At 49.9% G+C, this 25,394-nt stretch overlaps 1 protein-coding gene across 1 annotated transcript in view; it reads right to left on the bottom strand.

The window, feature by feature from the left end:
* Positions 1-24,644, bottom strand: part of LOC129145716 (zinc finger protein 260-like) — a 36,707-nt gene extending 12,063 nt beyond the window's left edge. The window contains exons 1-4 of the mRNA XM_054694826.1: positions 24,486-24,644; positions 16,571-16,736; positions 16,233-16,325; positions 12,501-14,153 (exon numbers count right to left, since the gene is read on the bottom strand). Coding sequence (XP_054550801.1) covers positions 12,501-14,153; positions 16,233-16,325; positions 16,571-16,736; positions 24,486-24,500 — 1,927 coding nt within the window. The 5' untranslated portion in view covers positions 24,501-24,644. The remainder of the gene's footprint in view (positions 1-12,500; positions 14,154-16,232; positions 16,326-16,570; positions 16,737-24,485) is intronic.
* Between the last annotated feature and the right edge of the window lie 750 nt (positions 24,645-25,394).

Below are 25,394 nucleotides of genomic sequence, written 5' to 3'. Positions count from 1 at the left end.
TGCTTTGCACTGCTCACTGACTGGGGTCACTCAGTACAGTTCTGGCTTCATCTCAAGATCCAGTGAGACCACTGAGCCTATCGCCTGTTGTAGCTGCCCAGGAGGTCTTCACTGTTCTTGTAAGAAGTGCTGGAAGCCACTCAGGAGGGCCACTCCTGAAATTGGGAGCACTCCTTGTCTGTCCACTTTCCTGCCCAGGGGGAGGACGGCCCAATGGCTGCAAAGTCTGCAGCCACATTGTGAAGCAGCACACCTTTCTTTCTCTGCCCTCCACCCTGGCTCCAAAAGGGAACTGAAACGCAGTTTGTTTAATGAGCTCCCACTTCCACAGCCTCTGCAGTAGAAAAATGGAGGCAGTGGGTGGAGCAGAGTCCTCAGGCAACAGAGCCCTAGGTCTGGATCTAGGTTTGGGGTGGGGGCAATCTAAGGAGAGCTGGCCTCAGGAAATCCAAAAAGTAAACATCTGAATTGCTGTCCCTGCTCTCCCTACTATAAGACAAATCAGAGAGAACTGTTCATCTTACAATCACAATGGGAAAGTTTAAACAGCTAGTTTTTTTGGTAGAGTCAGACATAATTGAGTTTCTAAAAACATTTAGTTAGCTACAATACAACAAAAACATTCTGTAGCTAAACATTCAGTTAGCTACACTACAGTCCTTAGCAGGTTTGAGTTCTAGCTGCAAGTCATACACCAATCAGCCAGGACCTCAGCCAAGTCACTTCACCTCTGAGCCTCCCTCTTCCTATCAGAGAGCCCCCAAATCCTGGTATGAGCGCAGTGTGACTTAGAAATCTGGGTGACTTGTGGTACCACTAAGAAGAAGTACTGTAAACTTGACCATCATGTCACCTCCCTAGGATGTAAAATAAAGGAATTGAATATGCTGGACAGAATCCAGGGCAAATGGATTCACTTTCTCCCCAGGATATCACTGGCCAAGGCTGAAGCGACCCCTTCCCGGCCCAACCCACCAGAATAAAGACAATCACATCAGAAACCTAATGTATGAGCACAGACCACATTCAACAGCTTCTGCTATGAGACAAGATAGTTAAAAGCATATAAAGGTATGAATTCAATATACAGCTAAAATCTAAGTCACAAATGAACTTTAAAAGCTCCACTCCCTGAGAAAAGGTATTTTCCCATGGGATACACCCAGACACCGAGAACACATTTGACAGTCATTGGTAATAATCGGCCAAGGACATTTGAAAATCCTAAGTCTGAGGCTTGCTGCATCACCTACACTCAAAATCAACTAGGAAGTCAATTTTTAAAGGAGTTTAGCGACATTTCTGTTTCGGAAGGGAAAGAAAAATCAACTCCTACTTGCAGCTCTCTCATTAACCTTCTGGAGGAATGTGAGTGTGGCTTCCTGCTCAACAGGAGGGTGTTGACAGAAGTGCTGAGAGCCCCATGCAGGTTGCAGAGAGCCCTTATCACAGCTGCTCCACAGGGCAGGAGGGCAGCCCCCTACAGAGTCCGCAGGGAGTGCTTTCCTGCCCAGGAAAAGTACAGAGGCACAAATCCTTCTACTAGGGAGGCAAACTGGTTTGATGAAGAGGAAAGACTTTGGAGTCCATTTTGCTTAATAGCTGTGGACTTTCGGTAAGTTGCTCTTCCTTCAAGTCTCAATTTTCTCATGCATAAAATGGGACCAGCAATACCCACTACTGAGTGTGGTTTACAGATGAATGAAATCACAGATCTACAACACTGCACATAGTAGAAAAATCAAGAAATGTTGGCGCACAGGGGGGTTCCTCAATGGCTCTCTGCAGATAAAGTGTTTGGGAGTTGTCTTGAGTTGCAGAGGGCCAAGTTGCCCCTGAAGTGTCCAGATACACCTGACATAGGTAATGAAGGCCAGGCAGACTAAGGAATGTGGCTGGACTCTGCAACACCTCTCCCATCATGGAGAGACTGGCAGTGATTGTAGACTCTCCAGAAGAAAGCTTAGAGAATCCAAACTTTCCAAATAAGCCCAGTGCATTTCCAAACACTGGACACCAGTGGATACCAGAACATCAGACTTACACCCTCTTTCAGGATTTGGAATTTGGGATCCCTGAGAAAGCAACCAGTGGCATCAGCCACATTTTCAGTACTAGAAGCAGACACACGTGGCAGAAAGTAAACCAGGGAACGGCAGAACTAGATGTGAAAACCAGAAAGTGCTGCCTCCATCTCACAGGTTCCTTGCTACATCTTAAAGCCGAAAGGCACCGGATTCTTTGTCCCAGGTCAGTCAGTGGATGTGCCCAGACACCTAAAGGCACTACTGTCCATATGGACTAAAACAAAGCCTTCTGCAGAGTGCCGTCGAGGGCTTAAGATGTCCGTTTCCTATTGTGACTCCCAATCAAGGCTTTGCAAGTGGTAAGACTGGGACCAACGGAGCACTAACGTGTATCCCAAGCCCACTCGCAGTGAGTTTTGTATTAAAAAGTCAACTATCTGGGGCTTTATTCCTCCCATTTCTTCATCTACCTACTACACACGTTGCAGCAGATAATACTGGAATAAACTTACTAAAATATTTTTCATGCTTCTCTAAAAGTCTATTTTCTTTCTATATACCCCAGCCTCAAATGAGAATTTTTGTTTTAGACATGGAGCTCAGAGGCCTCGTGGGAGAAACCTCCCAAATATCATGGCTAAATGGAGGAACCTAAAATGAGAATCCGAGGAATATCCCAACTTACATTATCAACAATTTAGAAAAATGAAATGCAGAGTCACTGGTTTCCTTCCCTATTCAATCACAGCCTTGTAGGCCAGCTAGAAAAAAACTTGTTTCCACTCAGAAGGCAATTTAGAACAACCTGAACCAATACAGTCCCTGGCATGGCCTCTGCTCAAATTAATGGGAGACTTTAATTCTATCAGATGTGGTTTTGAACTGATAGTTACCAAAGCAACTAGCCAACGGGAGCCAAGAGGGGAGCCAAGAGGGGAGCCGCAGATCATTGTGAACCCGCAGTCTGATTTTGGTGCCTCTCCTGGTGGCGCAGACTCCTTGAGGCTGTCCGCGGCCTCTGCAGCACCAGTTTGATCCCGGCCAGCCTACGAGGGTCTCACAAGGTGCGGCAAAACCCTCCTGTTGTGCCCGCTGCTCCCCTCAGCAGTATATTTCGTCAGACTGCCAGTTCTATTCCTCGCTCTGGCTCTGGGAGATCCTCTCACCCTCCTGCACAACTGGCCTGTACCCCGGTTCTTGTATAAATAAATAATTTAAAAAAAAAAAGTGAAGATTTGCACCCAGGAAGCCGCCTGACCCACTTTCTTCCAAAAAAAAGTTTGAATTTACCCTAGTGGAAAAGAAGTGTGAGCACAGAGGGACTTTGCCTCCCGCCCTTCGTGACCTAATCATGTGGAGAGTTTATCTCATTTTTTATTTATACATACCAGAACTGGGGTACAGGCCAGAGGTGTAGGGGGTAAGAGGATTCACCAGAGAGAGTGGGGAGCAGCACAGGAGGATCTACTGAAACACTACTGAGGGGAGCATGGGGAGACAAGAGGGGTCTGCCGCACCCTATGGGCAGCTCCCTGGCAGGGACCGAACTGGCACAGCAGAGGCTGCTGACAGCTTCACAGAGCTGCGTCTGACCCTTGCTCCCCGGGGAGGCCCCATGGCCTCCTTCCTTGAAGGTCCTCTCTGGAAGGTAGTGGATGGGCGCCCCGGGTTAGATCCTCATCACCTGCCCCCAGGGCACATGGTGGGGTGGAGAGACCGGCTCCCCTTCCTTCGGGGCCGCCATTCAGACCCGGTTGGGGGCGGGGTGCTATCCTGCCAGCCAGACCCAGGCAGGGAGGGGGCGACGGCCCTGGACTATATCACCCCGTGGTCCCCAAACCCTGAGGCGTGTCCCTGAGATGAACACACGGGTGAGGAGCAGGACTGGCCCGGTGCACCCACCCCAGGTGCACCCACTCGCCACGACGCGCGGGAAGACCAGTCCGCGGAGGCGGGTCACCAGTCACGGAGGCGGGTCAGGAATGAGCCCCGACCCCCAGGGTCCTCCCGGCCCAGGAAGACGCCAGCCAAGCCCCCCGGTTCCCACCCACAGCCCCCACGCCGGGGTCTCAAGGCCCCTCTCCGCGGGCAGCCGCACGGGGGTGTTCCCACGCCCCCCCACCAACTCACCTGCTCCTTCCGCGACTGCAGAGGCCCAGGCCCAAGGAGACGGGTCGCGCGGAAACTGGGGTCCGGCCGGCCCCGACTTCACTCCGGGGCTCCGGCGGGGCGCCCGGGCACGCAGGCGGCTGGGCGGAGCGCGCGGGCGGGAACACGCAGGTGCGCAGGCAGGTGCGCGGGGCCGGCACACCTGGGAGCCTCCCGCAGGGGCGCCCATCTGGGAGTTCTGCCCGGAAGGGAGGAGATGGACTGTCTGCTCCAAACAAGGCAACGGACGCATCGGGAGCCTTTAGAGCGGCGACAGGCGTCTGTCCCGAGCTGGGCACCTGCTTGGGGTTCCTCAGCGGGGACCGCGGACGCGCCGGACCGGCCCTCCCGGGAGAGAAAGGTGGGCCCACTGCACCGTCAGGCGGGGGCGCCCTGCAACAGGCTCCCCGCCCCAGCAACACCCTGCACCCTCGCAGCTCCGCGTTCGCGGCATCCCTGCCTCTCGGCACCAGGAGGGGCGGCCTCTTCTTTGCCCTGCGCGGACCGAGGCCCCTGCTGGGCCCCGCATCCTCCTCAGCCCGCTCCACCGTCCACCTGCAGCTGCCCCACTGCAGTCCAGGGACACGGTCCACTGTCCTCTGTCCAACCGTCCTCGCGGTTGTACTTACACATCGTCTCCAGCGATTTGTTACTGCAAGACACGGCTGGTGAGTACTGTCACACTCGAAGATTTCATCTGCATTGGAAAGCATCTCCTCAGGTCATCCCCCCCGAAAAAGAAAGACCGTATCAAGCAGTCTACATGTTCTCAATGCACAGCTCTCTGCAGGAGGATGGCACGATCTCTTTCTTTTCCCAGGAAGGAGTGAGGGGCTGTATCGCACCGCACCGTGGCCAACATGTCCCTCCAGGTGTCCAGGGCTGGGAGCACCCGGTCCACGAGAACCAAGGACACAATGAAGTGTCATTATAGACAAGAAATATTTAACTACTTGAGACCCTCAACAATACGCAGCATTGGCTCCGGAGTACAAATAAGGGAAATCCTTAAAACCCCCTGAGTTTTCGAGGGAAAACAGAGGACTCAAGGAAGGAAGCGAGCAGAACGGCCAGATGCTCGCCAGCACACGATCTCTGCGCGCCACAATGAGATCACATCACGGGTCTCCACCGCAGCGGTGCCTGCGGGAGCTGTAGCCACCCGAGCAGGGGCAGGAGAGAGGTCTGCTAGTAAAACCTCCCCACCTCACCACAGTGTCCTTCCCCACCCCTCCTTTGGCTGCAGCCAGAGGACTCCACAGACACGCAGGAGGACGGAATCAACACCTGAGGAGCCGGAGCTCCCAAATGATCACTAGATGCTCCCAGCCAGACAGGCACCTCCATGAGAAAGGGAGGGAGTTTAGAGGCTGAAGCACCCGGTGTTCCAGGTTCCACGTTATAGCACCTGGGGTCCTTTACTGTGAGCGATGCAAATGGTGTCTTGAATAATGACATCCTGGACACCACATGAAATATCTTTTTCCTTTATCGGTGCATCCCGTGCTGTCCTTCTAAGTATCATCTCCCAGGAACCGATCTGCCCAACATGTAAATTTTTCCCAAGCTGAAATGACTGCTCTCCATAGAGAAAACTGCCAATAATTACTGTCATCAGAAACTTCTGGATGTTCTTATGAACTCGAAACTCCACTTGGCTCTAAACAACAACTCCGGTTTCACTGTGAGAATTATTCTCCTTAACAAGGAGAAATGGAAGCTCCTTGACCTAAGACTCTGTTGACTGTCCAGTTTATGTTTCAGAGCCTTCCTGAGGGGCTGACTGACCTGGACACATTCTGCGGCACTGAGAGGCTTGAGGGGCTCTGCACGCAGGGCCTGGGGGCAGCAAAATGCTGTTGCTTCCGTGGCCACAGCCTGGGCCACCAGAGGGGCAGCTGCCCTGGTCCCACTGTGCAGGGCTCAGCCGCTCCCCTCCTGCCCGCGGGGCTCCAGCAACCATCCCATCCTCAAGACGCTTGGCCAGATTGTTTTAAATTTATGCTTTTTTTTTTTAAGATTTATTCATTTATTTATACAAGCACTGGGTACAGTCAGAAGCGCAGGAGGGTGAGAGAATTCACCAGAGCCAGAGCAGGGAGCAGAGCAGGCAGAAGGACCGAAGTACACTGCTGAGGGGAGCAGCGGGCGGCAGGAGAGGTCTGTGCGCCATGCGGGACCCTCACCGGTGGCCAGGGAGCAGCCGGGGATCGAACCGGCACTGCAGAGGCTGCGGGCAGATTCACAACCCAGGGCTCAACCGCTGCGCCACCGAGGAGGCCCCTTTTTATGCTTTTTCTTGATGCAGCAGATGCAGACCCTTTCTAGAGCGGATATTCTGGGGGCTTTGCGGTCCCCCCACCTCCTGTAACAATAGGACTTTTTAAATTCCCAATTTCGACGTCACGCCCCCCAAGAAGATGGAGGTGAGTGACAGACACAGAACCACCCCCGCATGCACTCGTCTCTCCACACTCTGACGACAGCCGCCCGCACGACCCCTGGGGACACCCCGTTTCCAGTGGTGCCGGAGCAGCGGCCCGGGAGAGTCGAGGGAGGACTGAGAACCTGGAGGAGGCGCTGCCAGCTCAGACCCCGGCACGCAGGGAGGACGTGCCCGGGACGGGCTGACGCTCTGGAGGTGCCGAGACCATCGCGGGGAGGACACACGGGACACGGGGGCGCAAGGGGGAATGGTCTCGTCAGGGACCTGGGACGGTCCCTCCCCCCGCTAGCGCCCAACGACGGCGGAGCAACCGCGGGCAACGGTGCCAGGGCCGCCTCTGCCCGGGCGGGTGCAGGTCCAGCCTCCGCCCCTGCTCCCCCCCCACCGCCCGTGGCTTCTCATCACCCTGTTTCCTCCATGGGCTTCACCGGCTGCTGTGGAGAGAATCCCCGGCGAGCGCCTTGAGGACGTTCGCACCCGATGGAGGAATCCACCTGTCGAGGGCCAGCTCCTGGCACCACCAGGTCTGGGCCGCCTCTGCACCCCGACTCCACACCGCCCGGGAACCCCCCCCCCCCGCGAATTTGGCACTCAGGCACGGGGAGGCAGCGGCTCCGGCTTCCCAGGACGGTGTCCCTGGAAGGCCGGCAGCCGCCGGAGCCGGCACAGGGCTCGCTGCAGAGGGAAAACATTCCCAGGTTATTCAGCAGTGACAGCGGCCAGCGCCAGAGGCCTTTTCACAGACTTCACGTGTCCTTCACACTGTTTCCTCAGCTCACCCCAAAAGGCCAAGGAGCAGGGTGTGCAGAGTCACGGCGAGACGGCGCCCGGAGCAGCGTCCACATCCTCCACCCCAGCTCTCTGCAGGAGGACGGCCCTGATCACTCTCTCCTCAGGACGGAGAGAGAGTCCACACTTCACCTCACCTTGGCCGACATGTCAGTCCCGGCAGCCAAGCCCACGAGAGTCTCATGACACCAGCTGGAAACAACACGGCCTCTCCCGGCCGGAGACTACTTGATGCTCATCCCTGCTTGTGACAAGGTGAGCAGCTCATCCTGGCCTGTTCTCGGGATGTATTTTCTGTCTCTCAGGATGTTCCACATAATCTTGCACACATCCAAGTTTTTACAGATGTGTTTCATGAATCTACACATATTTATTATTAGTATTCTTCAAAATGATATCACAAGTCAGATTAATTTATAACTAGGAATTTGATAAGGTAACTCTAGCTCAATTATTTGGCTTTCCAAATTACTCGTTTAACGAATATTTAAGATTTAATTATTTATGCACACAAGAGCTGGGGTACAGGCCGTAGATGCCGGGGTTGAGAGGATTCACCAGAGACAGAGCAGGGAACAGAGCAGGCCGACTGACAAAATACACTGCTGAGGGACACAGCAGGCCAGTCAGGAGAGGTCTGAGGCACATGTCAGTCAGCTCCCTGGCCGGCTGGGAGCTGACTGACAAGTCGTGCACAGTGGCTGGCAGTAGTTTGAGAGCACTGTGTTTAACCCCTGGGCCACCAGGGAGGCCCCTTACCTTTAGTTTGAGGACAGAAGTGTGACTCCTTCATTTCCCCCCACTTTTAATAAGCAAAGCTTTCGTTATTTGGGGTCTTTTGTGTTTCCATATGAACCTCAGTAATCTTTGTTCTGTTCCTTTGAAGAATGCCATCGGGATATTTATTGGGGTTGCAGTGAATCTAGAAGGGGCTTTGGGTTGGATGGCCCTTTGGACAATGTTGATTCTTCCAACCCATGAGCTGGGTGTCTCTTTCCATTTCTCTATGCTTTCTATTATTTTTTTTCACAATGTTTGATAGTTTTCCTTGTAAATGTCTTTCCCCTCCTCTGTTAAGTTTATTCCCAGTTAATTTTTTGAGTGTGCAACTGTAGGTGGCATGGCTTTGTTAATTTCCTCTTCTAGTTCATTATTTGTACTTAGGAAGGCATATGTTTTTCAATGCAGAGTTTGGTGGCATTACATACACTCACTCTGTCGTGTAACTCTCATTTCTGAAACCAGGGTGTCCCCGAAGGCTCACATACATCCCCAAAATAGACCTGCATTCTTTCTGCTCATTGCTTAACTGTTAACAAAGTCAAACTATTCTTTGTCTTCTAGCCTGGCTACATTACCAAGATGAACATGTTCTTCCCGAGCAGTTCTGCTTCTCCAGAGAAAGAGAACCTCGCAGCCCAAGAGCGGCCATCCACCTTGGTCTTATGGGTACACTCCCTTTCATCCAGGGGATGAACTTAGGGGTGGGGGCGACCAAGGGAGATGGCACAGACCTGCAAGTAGCACACACCTCTTGTCCCCATATCCGAAGGATAAGCGCCCCACACAAGAATGGACCCATAGCCTCCCTGCTCCGTAAGTCTCAGACCATGAAGCTGTCCACAGCCACTGCAGCAAGAACTCCATCCCCAGCCAGGGAGCTGACCCACAGGGCGCAGTACCTCCCCTGTCTCCCCACGGCTCCCCTCAGCAGTGGATTTCAGTGGATCTGCCTGTTCTGCTCCCCACTCGTCTCTGGGGAGTCCTCCCCCACCCCGGTCCACTCCCTGCCCCTGGAGCTCAGGGTTCCTGTAGTGTCCTCACCACTGGAGCATGGACAGTGTCTCTGGGCTGTGCTGATCCTGCGCGTCCTGACCCGGGGATGTGGCTGAGCTGGGCAAGGTCCCCACGGAGCACAGTGAAGGCCATTCCTGGGCCTCCGCCGACAGCATCACCACCTACTTGGGCCGCCCACCCATCCACAGAGGCATCACCCGCCACACCCCTGGACGCCCCAACACACCTGCAGGGGGACGTGACACGAGTCACCTGAACCCCTCACCTTCAGAGCAGAGAGTGACCCTTGCTGCAACAGCCCACATGGGTAACGTCACAGCAACAGACACTTCCAGGAAACGTGGCACTAGCAGAGGAGCGTTGTCTTAGCAAACCCTGCAGGCCTCTTTGGACCAGGTCTGAGGTGAAGGCTGAGGGGCCCGATGCCATTTTTAATGGGCGCTCGAGGACACCTAGGAGCCTGTAGCATTGTGGAAAGCGGCCTGCAGCCTGGGGGTGAAAACCTCAGCGACCTCCCATGGCGCGTTGAGGAATATGGCCCGTGGCCCCGACACTCCAGGTGAAGTTTGAAGGGACCAATGTACCTCCCCCTGAATCAGAGAAGATGCTCTCAGGGGACAGACACCCCGTCAGTCACTGACTTGGAAACACAGGACTGGGGCTCTGGCGGTAGAGATGTTCCTGACGGAGGAAGCTGCGTAGAGGGCGCAGGCAGGGAGGAGCAGGCGCCCAAGTCCCAAATCCATGATCAGAGAAACAATCCCCGACGGACGGGCCCCGAGCCCAGCCCTGCTGAGAGGACGCCACGGAGCCGACAAAGGGCACGACTGCAAATCCACAGACAGAGGCTAGGTGTGGACATGCAGGCGAGTAACGGGGGCAAACTCAGAGGGCCTCGGAGCCTCAGGAGAGCCCTCAGGCCAAGCCCCTCAGCAAGAGACATGCGGCAGAGACCCTCACGACCAGCCCCCGCTCCCTGCCCGCCACAGCCGTGGGAGCCCCTGCTTCTCGGCCACAGCGGCCACCCTTCGGGACCGTTCTGCTCAGGGAGCTTTCTTGTCCTTACTCCTGTGAGTAAATGTCTGGCTCTTCTGGAACTCTGGGCTCCACTTGGAACTACTTTCACACAAAAGAGAAAAAACAAAGAAGAGCATACCCGAGGCCTCAGACTCCGGGCCTGCTGCTCAAACTCTCTGCTCGGCATCACCACAGCACCAAAGAAACACACCAGAAGGTGCCCAGGGCCGCTGGGGGAAGGGGGTAGCGAGAGTGACATCAAGGACTTCCTCGGCTACCACCTTCCACGCCGACCACTCACCCCAAGGTATGAACTGACTCAGACAAAGACCACATTCAGGGCACGGCCAGCAATGGCGGAAGGGATTATGTTCAGAACAAAGAGAGAAGGAAAAAGACTTGGATTACATCATCACCTCCAGGAGGAATACAGGGAGACGAAGAAAGGGTCAGGGGAAAAATACAAAACTAGCAGGCAGACAGAGCTGAGATGCCAGCAGGGGACAGGGCAGAAGAGGGGCCAGGAGGGGAGGAGGAGTACCAGGGCCTGGGGTGAGGGGTCACAGGGGCGGTGAGGACAGGACATTTACAAGAATTATAAAGAAGGGGAGCAATTCAATAGTGCACAAAGATGAACAACAATTTAATAAAAAAATTTCAAAAGGCAAGAATCCTTTCCTTTAAAAATAATATAGGGGCCTCTGTTGGCGCAGGGGTGAAAGTCTCAGCGCTATGAAGCTGTTCTCAGTACTGCAGACACAAATTCGATCCCTGGCCAGGGAGGTGACCCACATGGCACAGTAGACCTCTCCTGTCTCCCCACTGACCCCTCAGCAGTGGATTTCAGTAGATCCACCTGTTGTGCTCCCCACTCTCTCTGTGGAGAATCCTCTCACCCCCTCATACCTCTGGCTTGCACCCCAGTTCTTGTATGCAGAAGTAATCTTCCAAAAAAATTCCCTCATTTTGTAGAACTGGGGTATAGGCCAGAGGTTCGGGGGTGAGAGGATTCACCAGATACTGAGTGTGGCGACAAACAGGCAGAACCACTGAAATACCTGGCTAACAGGAGCAGCGGGTGACACAGGAGAGGCCTGCTGTGGCCTCTAGCATATGTGGGGCGGCTCCCTAGCTAAGGCTGAAACCCTGGCCAGAGCAGGCAATAGCGCTGAGACTTAACCCCGAGGCCACCAGGGAGGCCCCGAGAAACTTTCATCATGAAAGGTAGGTAAAGACAGCTGCAGACCTCAACCTATAGCCGAGAGCACACAGTTCAACATTTCCTTCTAGAGGAGGACATTTTGGTGGTGAGCAATTCCAGCATCGGGGGGCACCACAGAGACTTAGAGTACAGGACAGAACGTGACGACTAAGTTAGAAAACCCAGAGAGATCACTTACCCACGCAACATGAAGTGTGCCATGTAGATAGACAGCTACCGTGAACATGAATAGCATCGCCCAGGAACTTAAGGGGATACTAGAAGCAACAGCAACAGGAACAGAGACATCATCACTGCATGAACTTGGGAGAAGAGTGAACCGGGTAACTCCACGCAATTAGGAGTGAAACTGTATATCAGTTCCCATTGCTCTCAACTGAATGATGTGGTTTGAGCTCCTAAGTTTGAATACTTTTTTAAAGATTTTTACTTATTCAAGCATACAAGAACCAGGGTACAGGCCAGATGTGTGGGAGGGTGAGAGGATGCACCAGAGACAGAGCGGGGAACAGAACAGGCAGACTGACCGAAATACACTGCTGAAATACACGCAGCAGGCCAGACAGGAGAGGTCTGCTGCACCATGGGGCTGCTCCTGGCCGGCCAGGGAATCAAACTCCCACCGCAAAGGCCACGAACAGCTTCACAGCGCTGCGCTCAAACATCTGCACCAACCAGGGGAGGCCTGCCTGCACACTCTTGACATTCTTAGCATTTCCCTCCAGTGTGGATTTTGTCATGCCTAGTGAGGGCTGACTTCCTGAAAAGTTTTCCCACATTCTTCACAATCATAGGGATTTTGTCCAGTGACATCTCTGATGTCCAGTGAGAGCATGCTTACTGGAAAAAATTTTCCCACACTCTTGACACTCATAGGGTTTCTCTCCAGTGTGACTTCTCTGATGTTTAATGAGGTTTGACTTACGGGAAAAAGCTATCCCACACCCTTCACAATCATAGGGTTTCTCTCCAGTGTGACTTCTCTCATGTCTAATGAGGTTTGACTTACGGGAAAAAGCTTTCCCACACTCTTCACAATCATAGGGTTTCTTACCAGTGTGACCTCTCTGATGTTCAGTGAGGGATGATTTCCAGTGGAAAGTCTTCCTACACTCTTGACATTCATAAGGCTTCTCTCCAGTGTGAATTCTTTGATGGTTACTGAAGGCTGATTTCCAGTGGAAAGTCTTCCTACACTCTTGACATTCATAAAGCTTCTCTCCAGTGTGACTTATCTGATGGATACTGAGGGATGATTTCCAGTGGAAAGTCTTCCTACACTCTTGACATTCATAAGGCTGCTCTCCAGTGTGAATTCTCTGATGGTTACTGAGGGATGATTTCCAGTGGAAAGTCTTCCTACACTCTTGACATTCATAATTCTCTCCAGTGTGACTTATCTGATGGTTACTGAGGGATGATTTCCAGTGGAAAGTCTTACCACACTCTTGACATTCATAAGGCTTCTCTCCAGTGTGAATTCTCTGATGTTCCCTGAGGTAAGACTTACTGGAAAAAGCTTTCCCACACCCTTCACATTCATAGGGTTTCTCTCCAGTGTGAATTCTCTGATGTCTAATGAGGTGTGCCTTACTAGAAAAAGCTTTCCCACACCCTTCACATTCATAGCATTTCTCTCCAGTGTGAGTCCTCTCATGTAGAACAAGAACTGACTTACAGGAGAACACTTTCCTGCACGCCTCACATTCATAGGGTTTCTCCCTTATGTGAGTTCTCTGATGGACACTAAAAGCAGATTTCCACCTGAAAGTTTTCTTACATACCTGACACGGGTAGCGCTTCACTCCCGTTTGAGATTGTGGATGTAAAGTGAGGGCAGTCTTCCATGAGTAAGTTTTCACATAATCGTTAGAGCCAAACAACTTCACTGCAGTGAGATTTCTCTGGTATCCCCTCTGTAAGGAAATCTCAGAGGTGCCCCCACACTCATCAGGTTGATCGTCTGCTTGTGTTTTCTGATGTTCAGTCAGAACAGAGGTTTTAGAGGCCGCTTCACCATATCTCTTATATCCAAAACTACTCTTTCCTAACTGGGTACTCTCACGCTGATAGGTGTGAAATGTGTTGCTGTGACTGGCCCCACTTTCATAACATTCCTGCTGCTCATGTTCAACATACCTAGGAGGATTCAAATGCACTGGAGTCATATCCGCAGCTCTCCCCTTTTCATTACAACTGCAGGGAGTCTGTCCTTCTTGGGTTCTGTCTCGGACAACGAAAGGTACCTCATCACGGATGTCCCTGCACTCATTGCATTTACGGGCAGCCCCTTCCGGAAGGGCTCCTTTAGGTGTAAATATTGTTTCTACACTCACAACTTTTCCTTGTTCATGAAATTCAAAAGGCTGTTGAAAGTTCTGAATCACCTGGTGACTAAGGTGCTCAGGATACTTGATGGGTTCCCTCATTCTACTAAAGACCTCCTTATTCTCTCCAGCATGCTCTTCATGAGGCTCACCAGGGATCATCATGGTCCTATGTATAGTAAAGTTCTCAGGCATCATTGCTGAATTGCGTTCATTTTTGATACTATGGTTCAAACAATGAATTGAGTCCAAATTGCTTTTTTCCATTAAGTCAGTTCTCTTGTTGGATGGTATTTTGCTGCTGGTGGTAAGAACTTGCCACACATGTCTGCCCTGATTTGCAGAGCTGTCCTGAGTCAGGTGATCCACAGTATGGACATCTAAAGTGAGATAAAAATGATCATGTCTCTAAGCATTTTGAGTGAATACTACTAAGTGGCACAAAAGCTCCTGTATTACAACACAATTTACAGGTATTGCTTTTCTGATTCATGCTTTTTGCCCATAGCAAATTATGGGGAGAATAGATTTTTTGGTATTTTTTTATTTTAGCATAGAAGATCTGGGGTGTAGGCCAGAAGTGCAGGAGTGGGGGCGCTGTAGGGGAGCGTGGAGACAGTGTTTCGAACAGAACAGGCAGACTGACTCAAATACACTGCTGAGGGGAGCAGCGGGTGAGACAGGAGAGGTCTGCTGTGACAAAGTGGGTGAGCTCCTTCACTGTGGATCAAACTCAGGCCATAAGAGTGAGAGCTAAGAGACTTAATCCCTAGGCCTCCAGGGAGGCCCCAATTAACAGATTTTCTAATGCCAAACCAGGATAACAAAGCAGTAAAACTAATTTCATAATGGCTTTATAAATCATAAATATTTGGTGAAAATAGTCCTTTAACTAGAGTTGTCGATTTCAACCAGAAGCATTTCACCCAACATAGATCCTACACACCTTCTTTCTTAGACTGACCCTGTGCAGCTCTTGCAGGTACTTTCTGAATAACCAAGCCCTACAGAGGCCATGGCTTTCCCGGAAACCTGTGGACTGAGTGACCCAGTCATTGCCCAGGTACTTTAAGCAAGAGGCCTGCTGAGACACAAGGACTCTGCTTCTCCATTTCCTTAGTTTTTCTTTCGACCCCAGCCCTGGCCACGGTCACCTGCAGAGGTTCTCAGAGGCATGCACATCCCTCCACGGCAGAGACCTGTCAGTTATTATTTAAATATCATATCACATAAGGCTCAGAATCCTAATACATGCAGCAAACTCCACCTCATCATTGTGTCCCACATTCCTGCTGATAGGAAAAAAGTTCTGCATCCAGCCTGTGGCTATCAGTGTTAAAGTCTTTTCCCACATCATTCTGAGAGCAACACCCTGGTGTTCTCAATGCACTCCCTGGAACCTGTGTTTCTGCTTTGTTCATAGCAGCTCCAGTTTTTATGTCGTGTGTGACTCTCAGCTACATCACACTGTCATCGATTCCTTTACTTTCCTCCCAACGATTCCCACGAGAAGGTGGAATTGCACAGGTCGCACTGTTCCCCAAGGTATGAGCCCCAAACCTGAAACTCTTGGTGCCATGGCTTTAGAAACCACCACTTCAGGTTCCCCCTCCCAAGTCACAGAACATCCCTTCCCACGCTGAACAATTTCTGGTTCCTCCTCAGCCTCACAATTACTATGTAGGCGGTCACAAGGCTTGCCCCTGAAAAACTACTCATGTTCTAAATAACTCTCCAGTCAACGCCACTCTATCCCTTTGGAGTTAGTCACCTGCAAAGTGACATCTCCAATAGCAATACACAGCCTCTAGCCCAGACTGCAGAGAGAACTATAGATATGACATGTCAGTGCAAGCCATTCGCCTCACCTGAGCTCTGAAAGAAAATAATTAATCTCTATAATGATGTGTATGGAGCACACACACAAAAACAACATCCTCCACTTTGTTTCACTCAGGCTGGTCAAACACCCTCTGTGGCTTTACCTCTCTATTAATAAATGTATTTATTATATTATATATTCTTTCCTCACAGCGTGTATAACTTCAGAAAGTAAAGATCATTTCTGTGAGTACTGTTGCTCTCCCCTCTCATAGAAAATTTAACACTGGCTAAACTTCCCATGAACACACAGAATAAAAAAATTCCTGAACAGGTACCTAAAGAAAATAGTCTATGAGAAAACACTAAGAGAGAGAACAGAGAAATGTGATTACTGCAGAATAATCCCCACAGTATCAGGACTGCATACTGGTTTAAGAACACAGACAACCATCATTAAAAGAGCAGGACAAAATTCACCAGACAGCAATATTTTGTAACTGAATAAAGAATCAGTTTGATATATGCAGACACACTGTCCAAGGTTGGACACTGGAAAAGCACCTCAGTGTGGCCAGTATCACTGGCCACACTCCCAGCCTCCTCTCAGCCTCCCGGCCTGGCAAGCACTGACTGACCTGAGAGGTCCTGGTTTAGGGGATCGTCCACAGACCACGGCTGTAATCCCTGCTCCGACCTGATGCTCTCCTCAGGATCGGTAACACAATGCCCTGTGATGAGAAACAGCGTTGGTCTTTGATCAAGTTCAACTTCAGTCTTTGAAAACTAACAAATGCAGTGTGAAGAGCTGTGCAAAAGAGGCCAATCTGAATCTTTCCAAACAAAAACTGAAACACCCACAATGTACACTGCCTGCCATGTTCAACCTCACCAACACTCAGTTTCATAAGCAAGTGCACACTTATCAGTGCAGAAGACAGCATTGCACTAGAGTGCTACACTGGAGCTTCCTCACCTAGGGACACCAGGTGACTGCAGGTCTCCATCATCACATCCCAGTACAGGGTCCTCTGAGCTTCACTCAGGTACCGCCACTCCTGCCACGTGAAGTTGACAGCCACGTCTTCAAATGACACCGTCCCCTCTGAGGGAACATTTCTCCTCATTTCAGGGCTGGCAGCCTGGGTCAGACAGAGCAAGTGCAAACACATCTTATTTTGTGGGTCTTTGGTCCTGTATAGGATATATAGAATTCGCAGTTGAAAGAGCCTTGCCTCTACATTCACCCGTTCGGTCCTAAAAGTAGAACTATAGCTTATTGTATAAATTTGAAAGTGTCTTATGATTGTAAGAATAAAAGGATGAATAAAATTTGCTCCTTGAGGAGCTGATAGCCTGGCTGGCAGGTGTAACAGACACACACCCGGAATCATGCGCTAAAGGAGCTTCATAACAAATGAAAAGCATGTGCAACTTTGTGCCAATATTTTACTCCTGTACCTCAAAGCCTGGTTATCTCCAACTCACAGTAAACAAAAACTGAACCCGAAACCAGAATGTTCAAGCAATGAGGGGGGAAAAAGCACAGGTAAGAAATGTTCAACTACAAGCAAGTATAAACCAGACACATACTATGGGTGGGTAGAGGGGTGGAGGGATTAGGGTCAAAATAAGAGGGGGTGGGATGTATGGGGACTATAACCAAGATGAAAACGCATACATTGTGCAAAAATGAAAAATGTAAAATATATATAAAATAATTTTTTAAGAAAAGATGTTCAGCTGACAGAGTCAGAAGAAGACAGAACAGGTCATCACTTTTAAAATGGAAGGACAAAGGGGAGGAGAACTCGGTAATAACTTGGTGGCTGAGGTACGAGGAATGTTTTCCTAATGTGCTGTCCGCATTACGGGCTGGTAGACACTGGTATTCCACACGCAACTGGACATGTGTCTGATAGATCAGGAATTCTAAGCTGAGAACAGAAATTTGGGAATCAGGGCCTCCCTGGTGGCACAAGAGTTTAAGTCTCAGCACTATGAAGCTATCAGGAGCCACTGCAACACGGATTCGATCCCCAACCAGGGAGCTAGTCACAAGGGGCAGCAGATCTCTCCTGTCTCCCCGCTGCTCCCCTCAGCAGTGTATTTCAGTCAGTCTGCCTGTTCTGCTCCCCACTCTGTCTCTGGTGAATCCTCTCACCCCCTGCACCTGTGGCCTACACCTGAGTGTTTATATGCATACATAAAATAAATATTAAAGAAAAGAAAGAATTTGGGAATCTCCAGGATATTATTGATAGTTTTCATCACCGTAGGGGAGAACACGGTGACCACAACAAAAGGTATCAAAAGAAGAGGAAAAACAACTAGAAGAGACAAAAATTTCTTTTGGAGAAAGAAAAAAATAGATCATAGCAATGAAAGAGTTTTGAAAAATAAGACACTAGGTATAAGAAAACAAACATCTTAAGAAATCTGTAAATTTATTCCATCATTTCATTTCCTGTGTAGTAAACCCTATGTACCTCCACATACATATTGAATAGGAACCTATTAAAATAAATTCCTATTTGTAATAGCTAAAAAAGGATTCAGAGGATTTTTTCTCAACACAAAACAAGTCCTTGACACAGCCACAGGTGACATCAACATTCCCAGTAAGAGGAGGACTAACAAAGATGCTCAGTGTCCCCTTATTCACAATGGGTTCAGGTGACACTACGTAACAACAAAAAGACAACATACATAAAAATGGTCATAACTAGTTATAATTCATTCTTGGAAAACTAATGAAAGCCACAGTAAAGCGACTCTGGAAAGGAAAACCCAGTGAGCAGACTATAACACACACCCGTGTTCACACACACAGGAGCTCCTGTACGCTGCCAGTGAAATGACAAAACAGTAAGCAATACATATAGCGGAACCAAGGGCAGAGACTGAGCTGGAATAAAGAAATCTGGAGGCTTAAACAATGAATTAAACAAATGCAAAGACAAAACAGCATCCAGGACACGATGAGCCTGCTGCACTGACAGCAACTCTCACAAGGTAACCCAGCCACATCCCAGTTCTAGGAAAACAAAAATGCATTCTTATTTATAGGCTCATTGATTAAAACACTAATACAAGAAATGAAACAACAGCAGAGAGAAGGTGGATGGCTCATTTCTGTGCACAGAAACTCATTGGACCTCCCAGCAGGCATGGGCTCAGGATGCCATAAAAGCACCATATGACGAAATGAGACAATACACTCCCCTTGCGCTTTTGACCCTGTTCAAAATGGAAATGCGCAGCAATGAGTAAAGGACTGGAATACACAGTTCTGCAAATCACATACCCAAGCGGGACCTAACACATGAATGTGCTCAATAGGACCAGTCACGAAGGAAAAATGAATGAGAAGTACAAGAGATGAGATTTTACATCCGCTGGGATCGCAATGATTTAAAAAGAAAGAAAAAAACAAGTACTGGCAAAAATTGGGACCTGGCTCCCTTGCACACTGTTGGGGCAAACATAAATGATGCAGCCAGGAGGGAAGACAGGAAGGTGATTCTTGGGAAAAGGGAACTCAGAATGACAGGAGGACCCCTCCCCACCCCGGGGTGTTCACCAATAGCAAGGACAGCAGGGACAGGCAGAGATGTTTGCTCACCTACGGTCACTGCACCATCATTACAGCCCAAAGCAAAATCAACCCAAGCCCCAGGTGATGGATTAATGGATAAATAAGACTGGTAGATACACATAAGAGATTATTAATGAGCCTCACAATGGAACTAAACAATGACACACACTACAATATGAATGCACTCCTGTATGATACCTATGAAATGACAAAACCGTTAACAATGAAATAAAATAAGAGATTCACCAAGAAAACAAGATGTAATAAGACTCCATTCATACAGGTCTGAGTTGTCAAACTCTTGAAAACAGAAAGTAAATGGTGGACACAGGGGCTGAGGGACAGAGCAGTTAGGAGCGAGAGTTTAATGAGTACAGTATTTTATTACTGGGAAATGAAAAAATCTGGAAGGTGGTGATGGCTGTATAACAAGGTCAGATACTAAAAGCCAAAGAACACCACATGCAATAACAGCAAAAGGAGAATTTTTATTTTACATTTAAATAAAGGGTCAGGGGCTATCCTGGTGGCTCAAAGGTAAAGACACTACCTATGGAGCTGTCCCGCAGCCACAGCAGCACGAGTTCAATCCCCAGCCAGAGAGCTACCCACATGGCGTGGCAGACCTCTCCTGACTCGCCCACTGTTCCCCTCAGCAGTGTATTTCAATAGATTTGCCTGTTCTGCTCCCCACTCTGTCTCTGGTGAATCCTCCCCCCTCCCACACCTCAGGCCCATACCCCAGTTTTTGTATGCACAAATAAGTTCATCTTTTAAAAAAAGAATGAATGAATGAATGAATGAATGAATGGAGGGCCACATTTACTAGGAAAAGGAGAAAAGGAAGCAACAGTCATGCTGGGCAGAAGAACAGCCACAGCTGCTCCCCACAGTGCAAAGGTTTATAAAATGAAACACTTGCATGGTCACAGGTGACAGAAGAGCTGGTAAAATTAGGTTGCAAAATACATTCATTCTATCAATATTCTATAAACATCTATCAAAATTAAAAAAATCTACCATTAACGGTAACTTCAGCAAGAATCATACATATGACAAATGCAAACACACCTACTATACTATACTCCAGACTCGATGACAGAAACCTGAAGCTCTTCATTAAAAACTACATTGAGCATCACTGACATAAATTCCCAACAACCAAAGGTCAAATGATGAACATCTGCGCTACCTGGTTTTACTCAGCGAGTGTCTGTGTCATGACCCTTGTTCAAACGTGTCCCACTGACCCCTGAGTACTTTCTCCCCCTGAACTCTGAGGTGTCACCACACCCTGGCCAGTCGGAGGCAGATAAGGGAGCAACCTCATCACTGAGAAAACTCATCCATCAGGTTTGGCAAGAATGAGAACTGTAATGTAAAAGAAAGTGAACACACACACACACACATGCACGCACGCACACACGCACGCACAGCGGTGCTGCTGTTAGCAACCATTAAGATATCAGGTAATACTGAAGAGTAACTTGCATTGGGTGAGACTAAACTCTGGAACAGAGAAATCCCTTTCTGGTGGCGGGAGACCTGGGCCGAGAAGGATCTAATCCCACACGGGAGGGCACAACACAGGACGAGGTTTGCATGTTACATGAGTGGCAGGTGCCATTGGGACGGCTACAGGCGCAGTCAGGTGGGAGCTGAGCCTGTGGTACTAGGCCTGCGAAGGAGGCCCACGCTCAAGTGTAACCGGCAGAAATGGCAAAACACAGTTGACTGACTCACTCAGGAGAAGTGCAGACTGAAGACGGGAGACCAGATCGGAACACAGGGACTAGCTACATTCAGGAGCACAAGATACTCAAGCATTCAGGGACACAGAAAAGAAATCATCAGAGAGACCATGACAGAAGCAAACACAAAGAAATTTGCATCTTCCAAAACACTGAAGACAGAGGAAAAAACTAACCAACACATACGACAAGGTCAACATTGCCCTGATCCCCCCCCAAAAAAAGACAGCATAAAAGGGAAAAAATAAACCAATACCACCAAAGAACAGAGAAGCGAAAATCCTCCACAAATTCCAACCGACTTAATACAGCAACATGGAGTCTCCCTGGTGAAGCAAGGGGTTAAGGCAAAGCACTATGAAGCTATCCACAGCCCCTGGAGCATGAGTTCAATCCCCAGTCAGGGAACTCACCCACACGGCACACCTGACCTCTCCTGTCTCCTTGCTGTTCCCCTTAGTAGTGTATTTCACCAGATCTGCCTGTTCTGTTCCCCACTCTGTCTCTGGTCAATCCTCTCACCCACCACATGTCTGGCCTGTACCCCAGCTCTTATATGGATAAATAAATCAATCTATAAAATTCCAAATGGATTAAATATTTGGTGATGTACTTGACAGAAAATATAGGGACACACTAAGGACGGTTGCCCCAAAGTGCACTAGGGAACACAACCCCAACACCCAGGGAAACAAAAGCAAAATTCAACAAGTGGGACACCACTAAACCTAAAAGCTTTCATACCTTAAAAGAAACCAGCCCCAAAACTGAAAGGCAGTCTACAGAACAGAAAAACAATCTGCATGCCACACATGTGACAAGGGGCTCATTCAAAAATTTATAACATCCCCAAACAATGCGAGAAACCAACTGATGACCAATTAAAAATGGACAAAGGGGGGCCTCCCTGGTGACACAAGGGGTTGGGACGCAGCCTATGAAGCTCTTCACAGCCTCTGCAGCGCGAGTTTGATCCCTGGCCAGCACTGAGCAACCCGCATGGCGCAGCAGACCTCTCCTGACTCCCCACTGCTCCCCTCAGCAGTGTGTTTCAGTAAGTCTGCCTGTTCTGCTCCCCACTCTGTCTCTGGCAAATCCTCTCACCCTCTGCACCTCTCGCCTGTACCCCGTTCTTGTATGCATAAATGAATAAATCTTAATTAAAAAATGGACAAAGGAACTATATACACTCTTCTCTAGAGAGGGAATTCTGACATCCTACAGACAATAGGAATGTTCACCTTATTTTAAGAGAAATGTAAATTAAAAGCACACTTAGATGCCACCTCACCCCTTGAGAAGGCCCAAATGAAAACGAATGGATTTATATAAAACGGGGGGTGAGGGGAGAGAATTTTATGGGGACTATAACAAAGATGTAAATGATTACACTGTGCAAAAATGAAAATGATGTAAAAATATGTAAAATAGTATTTAAAAAAGTGAAAACACTGAAAGAAAAAAAAAACAAATATGGAATGAACAACGCTGGAGAGGGCGCAGAGAAAAGGGAGCTCCCACCCATGGCTGGTGGTCATGACAGTCGGAACAGACCCTGTTGATGAGGGTGCAGAGGTTTCTTAAGGAAGTAAAAACGGAAATTCCATATCATCTGCAATACTTCTACACATTATCCTCACGGGAAAACTCAAACACAAAAAGATTTATCCCATCCGTGAGCAGAGCAGCTGTTGATTCCAACTGCCCAGTCATGGCCCAATCTACATCCCTTCGGCAGAGGCAGGGCAGGAAGGGTGGAGCACACGCAGGAGAGCACTGCAGGGCTGCGAGGAAGGAGCAAAGGGCCACACTGAGGATAAAATGGGTGAGCAAGTAGGTGATATTGTTTTTTTTTTTTTTAAAAAAAAAAAAGATTTATTTATTTATGCATACAGGAGCTGGGATACAGGCCAGAGGTGTGGGGGAGTAAAGTGAGAGGATTCACCAGAGACAGAGCCGGGAACAGAACAGGCAGATAGACCGAAATACACTGCCAAGGGACGCAGCAGGCCAGTCAGGTCTGCTGCGCCATGTGGGTAGCTCCCTGGCTGGCCAGGGAATGGAACTTGTGCTGCAGAGACTACAGACAGCCCCATCGGTTGCATCTCAACCCCTCATGCCACCAGGGAGGCCCCGGGAGGTGCTATTCTTGAGTGAAATAAGCCAAAAAGTAAAGACACATATGAGATGGCTTCACTCATCTGTGGAAAATAAATACCCAAAAAACATTTACAGCCAAAATACTTGAATAAAACTTGAACAGGGTTATTTGAAGGTAAAGATGACCACCAGAGGGAACAGGGAAATGGGTGAAGAGGTTAGGGAGGCAGGCAGACGGGGGATGGGCCAGGGTGGTTTGCTAGAGGGGGAAACTAGGGGTAGGGCAAGACCCATTAGGATTGTAGGAAAAAACTGGCAACTATTTCAGCAGAAGGCTTTTTGTGCTACACATGTCAATGACAGATCGAGGAGGGAAAATAAGTAAAAGAATAAGAAAAAAGTGTAAGAAGCTTTAAAACAATTAAAAAAAAAAAGAAATTTCCCAAAGGTCACACATGGTGTTCTCAAACATGGCAGGAACTTTTGGAGAGTGTAACTGGACTGGAGAGCAACTTAGGGTGTAGTGAGTGTCACTAGAAATGCATTCAGACCACACCAAGGAGAAATGCGCAGGAGTGGAAACAACGGCCAGAAAAAAGGACTCTGAAGAGTCTACTGGGCACCTTCGGTTTGCAGGCCACCTGAGAGAAAGGCAGGGGCAGGTATGTAAGGATCCCCCATTGGACTCAACGGCACACATGCCAAGACTGATGCCTGCATGAAAGTCTCCGAGAGTTGTGCAGGACACAGTATATGATTTTAGCTATTGCACAGAAACCTTAAAAATTTAGTTGGGGCCTCCTGGGGGGCGCAAGGAGATGAGCGTTGGGTTGTGAAGCTGCCCGCAGCCTCTGCAGCACCAGTTCGATCACCAGAGAGGGTCCCACATGGCGAGCAGACCTCTCCTGCCGCCCGCTGCTCCCCTCAGCAGTGTACTTCGTTCGGTCTTTCTGCCTGCTCTGCTCCCCGCTCTGGCTCTGGTGAATTCTCTCACCCTCCTGCGCTTCTGACTGTACCCAGTGCATGTATAAATAAATAAACAAATCTTGAAAAAAAAAATCAGTTGTCCTTTTTAAAAGACATGTGGCTCCTTCACCCCCATTCTGCACTCAGGTCCTCAGGCCCCATCCTCCTCCCTCACCCCGCACCTTACCAGCGCAGAGCTGGGAAGTGTTTCTGTCCAGCGGGGTGAAGAGCCACAGTCCACACCTTCAGCGTCATCAACCGCGACCCAGGTACAGACTCTGACTCAGCGCTGCATGAGCACCAGGGCAGAGCCCAATCTTCACACATGCTGGACATGTGAAGCGCCTGGATCTACGCCACACCTTTCTCTGGTGAGGAATGTGTCCCTGGAGAAAACTATGTTTCTAATTTACATGTCCATTGAGGTACTCCCATAAAGTCAATGCACCCCGAGCTGAAGCAAACACAGCACTCACCAGAGATTGGCCCATTGTCGCTGCTCTCACAGACGCGCGAGGGCTCTGGAGGCGGCGCTGGGAGGGGCGATGGGGTCCAGCACAGAGGACGGAGGCAGCTGCATGGGATCCTGGAGTCTCCTGGCCAGAGCCCGCCACACGCTGCCTGGAGACACCAGAGAGTCACTGCGGGTGACGGCCGTGTGACACTTCTAGCAGGGGCAGGAGAGGCCCCGCGAGTCCATTAGTGGCAGAACTTGGGTTTACGACTCACCATAACTTAACAAAAGGTGACACTGCCCACTCCCTGATCAACAGTCACGCCAAGAACAACAGTCTCAAAGCTGATGAGTCACGTCAGAGTCTGGACACGATTTCCAACGAGACGCCGAACGCACTGTTCTGCCAGGACACCCCGGCAGTGGCTCCATGCCTCCTCTCCATGGACACCTGGACAGTGACTTGGACCCCTGGGGTGCGCACTTCCAGGCAGGAGGCCTGAATGCAGCAGCCAGCAGGACGCCGCCTGGGGGCAGGAACGCAAAGCGCACCTGGAAATTCAGACAACAAGCCTCTAATGCCCCAGGAACTCCCCCCAACCCCCCTCCCAGCCCTGCAAACCCAGTTTCCCGCCGACCTCCCCGCCCCCACAGGGGCCGCCTCCCCTGGCAACCTGAGCAACTTCACCCGCCCACCTTGGGTCCGTGAATCTGGCCCCGGGCGCAATACAACCCCGCCCAAAAACGCAGCCTGGCTCTCCTCTCCCTCTCAGCCCAACTTTTGGGGGGCCCAGAGGAGTCAGCGCGCATGCGCACAGGCGGACCCGCGCTTCCCCAGGGCCCCCGCCTTGGGGACCCCGTCCCCCGCCCCGGGAAGACCCCGGGCAGCGTCCGGGGTCAGGGCCGGGCGGCCGCGCCGGGGACACCCCGG

This window comes from Talpa occidentalis, unplaced genomic scaffold (assembly GCF_014898055.3).
Source record: "Talpa occidentalis isolate TD23 unplaced genomic scaffold, MPIMG_talOcc4v2.1 talOcc4.14, whole genome shotgun sequence".
Classification (NCBI taxonomy): domain Eukaryota; kingdom Metazoa; phylum Chordata; class Mammalia; order Eulipotyphla; family Talpidae; genus Talpa; species Talpa occidentalis.
Note: the sequence above shows the minus strand (reverse complement) of the source record. Positions and strands in the feature narration are given on the sequence as shown.